This window comes from Castor canadensis, chromosome 2, assembly GCF_047511655.1.
Source record: "Castor canadensis chromosome 2, mCasCan1.hap1v2, whole genome shotgun sequence".
In the NCBI taxonomy this organism is placed as follows: Eukaryota; Metazoa; Chordata; class Mammalia; order Rodentia; family Castoridae; genus Castor; species Castor canadensis.
This window is the reverse complement of record NC_133387.1, coordinates 173,093,607-173,101,262: the sequence shown is the minus strand read 5'-3', so window position 1 is coordinate 173,101,262 and position 7,656 is coordinate 173,093,607. Positions and strand designations below refer to the sequence as shown.

General features: G+C 35.8%; 1 protein-coding gene across 1 annotated transcript; it reads left to right on the top strand.

Moving 5' to 3' along the window:
- Positions 1-4,195: 4,195 nt before the first annotated feature.
- On the top strand, positions 4,196-5,146 carry LOC109678180 (olfactory receptor 8B3). The gene has a single exon (XM_074056930.1). The coding sequence runs from the start codon at positions 4,196-4,198 to the stop codon at positions 5,144-5,146; it is 951 nt and encodes a 316-aa protein (XP_073913031.1).
- Positions 5,147-7,656: the final 2,510 nt, after the last annotated feature.

Here is a 7,656-nt window from a genome sequence, read left to right as displayed (position 1 = left end):
GGGAAATTAAGAAAGAAGAAAAATAAGCAAGAAAACTACTCTGATTGCAGTTGGAAAAAATGTAGAAATTGGAGAGGGTGATAGGAGAGAGAGAAGATGTGATTAAAATTGAATATTAACACGTAAATTATGTTCTGTATTTATGACTGTGAAAAAATGAAGAAAACACACTAAAAAGAAAGTGTAAAAGTGAACAAAATACCTAAAACAAAGAAACAAAAAAATCAAAAAGACAAAAACATTTCTTCATTGCTCTCCAGTGCAGCAGTTTTCCTTTTAAAAAGTCTGAACTGGTTAATTCAGTAAAGTCTTCCTGGTTTGAAGACTTAGCTCAGTGGGTGAGTGGTTGTCTTTTCATTTTTTAGATTCTGCCTATGTTTATTTATTTTTTTATTTCATAAATTATTATTCTTCAGAGAGTATATGAGTGAGAAAGGAAATCCTCAATATGGATGAACAACACAATATTTCCTTCAAATGTTAAAAATTCTTGTGCATGTTCTTAAACATGACTCTTGAGTAACTGCTTCTGCATCAGCATATCTACTGGTAAGCCAATAATTCACAGAAATTGAATGGAAACCTCTCACCAAGATATCTGACTTCTCTGGAGATATCTCTGATGAGTATAAGAGTATGTTCAGACATCAAGCCATGTTCATATATGCTCTCATTTTAAATTTATCTTGTGGTCTTTTGTATCTCTTATGTTTATGTATACAGCCTCAAACTCTGCCAAGAGTATGTGGGTAACTTGGCTTCTTTCTGATACCTGCTTTACATTACTGCAGGGTCAATTTAGATTTGCACTAAGTATGACCACATCAGGCCATTGACCCTCTGCACTTGTCTTTCACTGAGAGTGACACTTCCATATTTGTGCTGCATGGTGGGTGTTACCATTTGTTCATAATTGAATAGGCTTCTGTCTGTGCTGCTCAGGTGCTGGTAACAATGGCCTGGCCCTTTCTTGCCAAACTTCTCCCTTAGCAAAGATGATTGGGTTTGGGAGTGGTTGTTGATTACAGGAAGGGTATACAAAGAACTACAGACCTTCATTGTCCCTAGATACTGTTTTATACCAAAATGCTTTGTCTTTAGTAATTTGTTCATGACTGATAATTATGATATGCATTTTCATAAAGAGTAATGATGAGACATACTCTGACATACTGTATGTTCACCTTGCATTTGACAGATTGTAATGTCTATTCAAACCTGGATGTTATAATTTTAATTATTGCAGGAGAAAGAAGAACTTCTTAAAGAAAACCACTCTCTACTGTGATCCTCCAGCCCCTGCTTCTGAAACATATTCCATAAACAAACCAGATTTAGCTTTCTGTCAAAACAAGAACCTCTTTCTCATCAATTATTTCAATGCACTAGAGACACTTGACTTGTTAAAAAAATTGCAATACTACTCAGCATAAAAGTAACAAGTTGTTTTTATGCCCAAACATTTGGATGGAACATATGCCTTGGAAAGGTATATCTTAGAGGTGACATATTGTAAGAGCCCATGCGTTATTTATAAATAGAACTTCAGAGATGGAGAAGAGGTTAGTGTTTGCTAGAGGACAGAAATGAAAATGTGAGGTGTTACATAAGACTGTGAAGGTAGTATCCAGGAGTTCATTTATTGTGGTGGAACAAGTCTAAATCATGATTGTCATAATGTTTGCTTAATTAGGTTCATGGAATTGAATTATATAAAACTAGACACACACACACACATACCCATACATATACACACATACATATATACCTTAAGCTACTTAAAGCTGAATAAGTTCTTTAGAGAGGTACTTGTGTATAAGTGTCAGTTTTTTAGTTTTGTTTTTGGTCTACCATTGTGGAAAATGTCATTATGAGAGGAATTTGGGTAAAGAATTCAAGAATTTATGCATCATTTTTTGCAAGTCCCTATAAATCACAATCAATTTCAAATAAAAAGTTTTTAAAAAAATGCCCTCTCACAAGCATGAAGGTAAATTCTACAGACTTACTTCCCTGAAATGTCAGTTTATGAATAATATTTTTTTAACTGGGGTTTGAACTTAAGGCCTTGCACTTGTTAAGCAATCATTCTCCACTTGAGCCATGTCTTTCTCCTTATTGCTTCAGTTAATATTCAGATCAAGTCTCATGCTTTTGGCCTGGGCTGACTATGGACCACAATTCTCTTAGCTAACTTTTTTTTTTTTTTTTTTTGCTTGGGCTGGCTTTGAACCATGATCCTCCTATCTCTACCTCCCAAGTAACTGTGATTACAGGCATGGGCCATCAATGCCTAGATGATTGTCCTTATAGATATTATTTATTTTTCCTGTGCTTTAGCAAAAACCTTGGCCCTTCTTTATGTTAGGCATAAGTTTTACCAGTGAGTAAAACTTCAACCCACAGACATGTTTTTAATATGTCAAATTAAAGACATATGGAATTAGAACAAAATGTTAATTCCATTCTAATGAAATAATCATTCCTATATTATTCTATATCTTTTTTGAAAAAAATCTGACATCAAAGAAAACTTTTTTGCATATGTAAACTAATTAACTACCATTTAAAGACACTCAAAATGTTAAAAATGAGCATAACAAATAAAATTTGCTAAGTGATATATATATATATTACTAGCAGTAATATATTACCTAGAACTATAATTTGTGTGTATTAATGGCATTAGTAATATTTGCATGTTTATAAATGGCAACAGAAGTTCCTATCATCTCTGCCCAAGAGGCTGTATAATCCCTGGTGAGAAGTATACATCTCTGATCATAATTAGGATATAAACACAGATATAATTATTTCTTCTTTTCCTAGTTGATTGCCATGGGGAGGTCCTAGAGGAGACTTACTTCTGCATTTCAGGTCCAAAAGATTTGTAAAGCTTAAATAAATACTATGAGTTCTATCAAAAAGTGGCTCTGGTGTCAAGCCTGTGGCTTTCCTTCATATATTCATATTAGAAGTATGATGTATACCTCAGAATGATTTCTACAACACTCAGATTGTGAGATCTGTGCTGAAATATTTGTCAACCGAGGGAGAAGATTCTGTAATTGCATTTGGGGAACTGTGATACCCTGAAAGCAAGTTCCTTTCCCAGGACAGCAGAGGTAAGACAGGCATGGAATGTGGACACTGAGTTCTCTGAGAGGAAGGAAGCTGAGACAATCCAGTCTATTTATCCCTTGATGGAGTCTATTCATCCCTTGATGGGGAGTCTATTCACTCTCCATGTGGCTGAAAGTTAGCAGAACTCTTATACTGAATAAAAAGAAACTCAGCAATGTAGAGGTCTGACTGTACCTTCTGCATTTCTTCCATGCTTATTTTGGCTTTATCCTCAGTCTGGTAGGAAAGTAGCTGTGATAGCTTTATGTGATACCTCAAGAACATGGCAGTATCAAGGGCAAGAGAGATTTATTTCTTTAAGTTATTTTTGATGAGTGCTATATTGAGAAAGTTTACATTTCAGAAGGATACAGTTTGGCAATTTTTTCAGCCTCAACAAATAACATAACCAGCACCCAAATTGATTTTTCATTTCCTCATAAAATGACATTTGAAAGCATGTTCACCATCCTTTCTTCATCTTCTGAAAATCTAGGATGAAATAGAGGAGGATGCATAGAAACACTAGGATGTGTAGTTAGTTATAAATCTTATGATGCCCAAAATTTCTTCTTTATTATGGACTTTATGAATTCTTGCAGTAAGCTCTCTGAATGCCTTGTAGATGGGGATAGAGAGTGGGCATTAGAGGAAATGCATTTCTAGGAAACAGAATAATAGCAATATGGTCTCTGCCTTAAAGGAAGATCTCTTTTCTGTTGGTCTCACGGGGGAACTAGGGTGTCTAGTAAAACAATGGAAACATGAACAGAGACGAAGAAGTGAAGGACAAGAAGAAAAAGAGGGAGATTTGACAGACATACCTCTAAACATCCCTATCTGCTGATCAGCAGGTAGGCTTATACCTGCAGTATTTTTCTCATCTGTGTTCTAGTAAGGACAGAAGCATGCTGATAAAAGATGCATGATTGAAATATTGAAGAAGGTGTGTCAGTACATCCAGATGCCATGAATAAAGGAGACTCATTCCCCAATCCCATGACTGAGAGTTTGGAAGCAGAGAACTGGGTTCTCCATTAACGAAATATTGTTCTGTCTTTCCAGATTTTTGATGATGAAAATGCTGGATGGAAATAATTCTTTGGTGACTGAGTTTGTTCTTGCTGGATTGACAGATCATCCAGGACTTCAGCTACCCCTCTTTTACTTGTTTCTAGGGATCTACATTGTCACCATGGTGGGCAACATTGGCTTGATTATGCTTATTGGTCTCAATTCTCACCTCCACACCCCCATGTACTATTTCCTCTTCAACCTCTCCTCCATTGATCTCTGTTACTCTTCTGTTTTCACTCCCAAAATGCTGATGAACTTTGTCTCAATGAAGAATGTCATCTCTTATGTGGGGTGCATGACTCAACTGTTTTTCTTTCTCTTTTTTGTCATCTCTGAATGCTATATGTTGACTTCAATGGCCTATGATCGCTATGTGGCCATCTGTAATCCATTGCTGTACAAAGTCACTATGTCCCATCAGGTGTGTTCTGTGCTCTCTTTTGCTGCCTATATGATGGGCTTTGCTGGAGCCACTGTCCACACAGGCTGCATGCTTAGATTAACCTTCTGCAATGCCAGTGTCATCAACCATTACTTGTGTGACATACTCCCACTCCTCCAACTTTCTTGTACAAGCACCTATGTCAATGAGGTAGTAGTTCTCATTGTCGTGGGTATTAATATCACAGTTCCTAGTCTTACCATCCTAATTTCTTACATTTTTATCATTACAAGCATTCTTCACATCAAATCCACACAAGGAAGACTGAAAGCCTTTAGTACCTGTAGCTCTCATGTCATTGCTATTTTGGTTTTCTTTGGGTCTGCAGTACTTATGTATCTAAAATACTCTTCGGGATCTATGGACCAGGGAAAAATTTTTTCTGTTTTCTATACTAATGTTGTACCCATGGTCAATCCCCTGATCTACAGTTTGAGGAACAAGGATGTCAAAACTGCACTGAGGAATGTCCTGATGAAAATTCAGAGGAAAGACATATTCTAATTAGAACCAATAATCATGTAAGGAAATTGGTGGGCCTTAAATTTTTATTATATTTTTCAGGAAGAATTTTTAGTTATCCATGTGCGACTTTTATTGATAATATGTATGACTCAATGGACTTGTTTTACCAGTCTTTATGGATAATCTCTCTCTCTCTCTCTTTCTCTCTTGCTCTCTCTTTTGTATCTCTATCACTTTCCACAATTTTCTAAATAACTAAAGGCTTATTCATTAAACAACATGTGTACTGATGCTTTTCATTATTGACCATCTGGATAAAATATGGAGTTTCTATGTTATATAATATTCAAATAATGATTTCTCACCTAAATATTGAAGTGTTTTATAAAAGGATTGACATTATTATCAAAGTGTTAACTACTATAGGCAGCAGAATTTGATGAAATGTCTTCATCAGAAGCTGTGAAGAACTTAAAGCAGAATCAGGTTCCTTAATCTTGTCCTTTTGTTCTATTTTCTCACTTTCTTTCTTTTATTATCCTGATTTTTCTTGTCCTTCCTTTGTTTTTCTTTCTTTCCTTCCTTCCCTTCTTTCCATCTTTCTTTCTTTCTCTTCTCTTTTCTTTTTTATTTGTGGTATTAAGATTGAGCTCAATACCTTCCTTCTTTGCCAGGAAGGTACTCTACCACATGAGCCACTCCACTAGACCTTTTTGCATTAGTTATTTTTGAATTAGGGACTTGCTCTATACCTGGGCTCCTTGGACTAGCATCCTCCTATTTGTGTTTCCTCACAAATAGCTGGGATGACAGGCACACACCACCATGCCCTGTTATTTGTTGAGATGGGGTCTTGCAAGCTTATTTATTTATTGCCCAGACTGTCCTCAAACCATGATCCTCCAGATCTCGATGTCCCAAGTAGCTAGGATTATGGGCTTGAACCACAGTGCCTGGCCTGATTTTTTTGTCTTTGCTACCTGATTCTTAGTGCCTCTATCAACCTAGTTTTACCAAATATTCATTCCTTGAACTCAGTGCTGATTCATGAATAATTAGAGCTGGGTTTTGAAGAAGAGGAAAATAAGGTTTATTGATTTATTATGCAAAAGAGGGCAGCAACAGACTAACAACTCCAAGGCTGCTGTCCCCCATTGGAGGGGGGATTTGAAGGTTTTTAAGGGAAAGCCTGAGAACTGGCCTCCATGTGTTCATGTTAGAAGGTATGACTCAATGTGAGATGGTTGTCTTGGTGTCATCTATCTCCTGAGAATGTTGCATATCTTCCTGATGAAAGTTTTCTTTCCTATGGTTAAGGAGATAGGGAGCATGATAACTTAGCCTGCAGCTGAAAGATTGTTGATCTTGAATTTCATTTTACCCCCCAATATAGGGCATTGTGAAGGAGAAAGAAAGACAAAGAGAGAGACATGTATCAGTTTTAACCTTGAGCAGTGGACAAAGCAGGCTGGCAAGTAAAGTGAGTTAGTTGCTATGTTAAAAATACAACTGTGAGCATATTGAGATGGTCCTTATTACATTTGTATATGTACTATTGAGGAGAATGTGTGAAACCCTACCATTTACTGACAAAAACCACAGTAATACAGGATTAATCAGAAATAATGTATGTATATTTCTGGATTCCAATATTTTAGACATTATTATGCTTATCCTGTGAGGTTTATCATGAAAAATAATTATATATGAATGATAATAATCTATGTTCCTACAAGCATGTTATTAGTTTATTTAAATTTCTTTACCACAAATAAGACACAAATCGCATTTAACATAAAGCCTATTTCATTCAATTTCTTTACTCCTCCAATGATTTTCTCATGTGTATATTTAGAATGTGAAATATATTTGAGATTAAAAAAATGTCTGCTGAATTGGATTATGTTCTTTAGGTAACACTAGTAAAAATTGACCACTATAAATAATAATTAACACAATATAATATTAATAATATATCACTAAGAAATCAGGAAAATGTTGAGATCTAGTTTATCTTTTGGAGGTAACCTGTGGCACCCTTAGAGAATCCTTCTCAACTTCTCATGAGGAGAACCAATAATGAGGAGCACAACTGTTAGACGTCTGTAGCCAATACGCCTTTGTATGTATCATAGAGCTCAGTTAGAGGCCATGCTTAGTCTGAAACGCCCTAGTCAATGACTGAGCAAGGTATGTGGGTCTTACTTGATTTGGTCAATTTCAGCCTAACATAGGTCTTTTCTGATAGTCAATGTTCACTTAGACTTCCTATCATCACTGAACATTAGAACTGCACTTCAGTCTAAGTTTTCTCCACATAATCCTTCCATTACTCTCTCCTTCATTCGGTGCCAGAATTTCATCCTGGTTTGAGGCCTTCATCATTAGCTCCTAATCTCACCCATATTCTTCACTGGAATTCACCATAATAAATGACTTGCAAATCTAATCTTTTCACAGATTCTTCTTAAAGTGGGTAACAAAATGACACAGAGGATTTCTATTAAGTCATTTTAGAATTGGTATAATGATGTGATAATGAAGACAGA

What these genes read in the sequence shown, in the direction of transcription:
- LOC109678180 (XM_074056930.1), top strand. Translation starts at nt 4,196, where the DNA reads ATGATGAAAATGCTGGATGGAAATAATTCTTTGGTGACTGAGTTTGTT.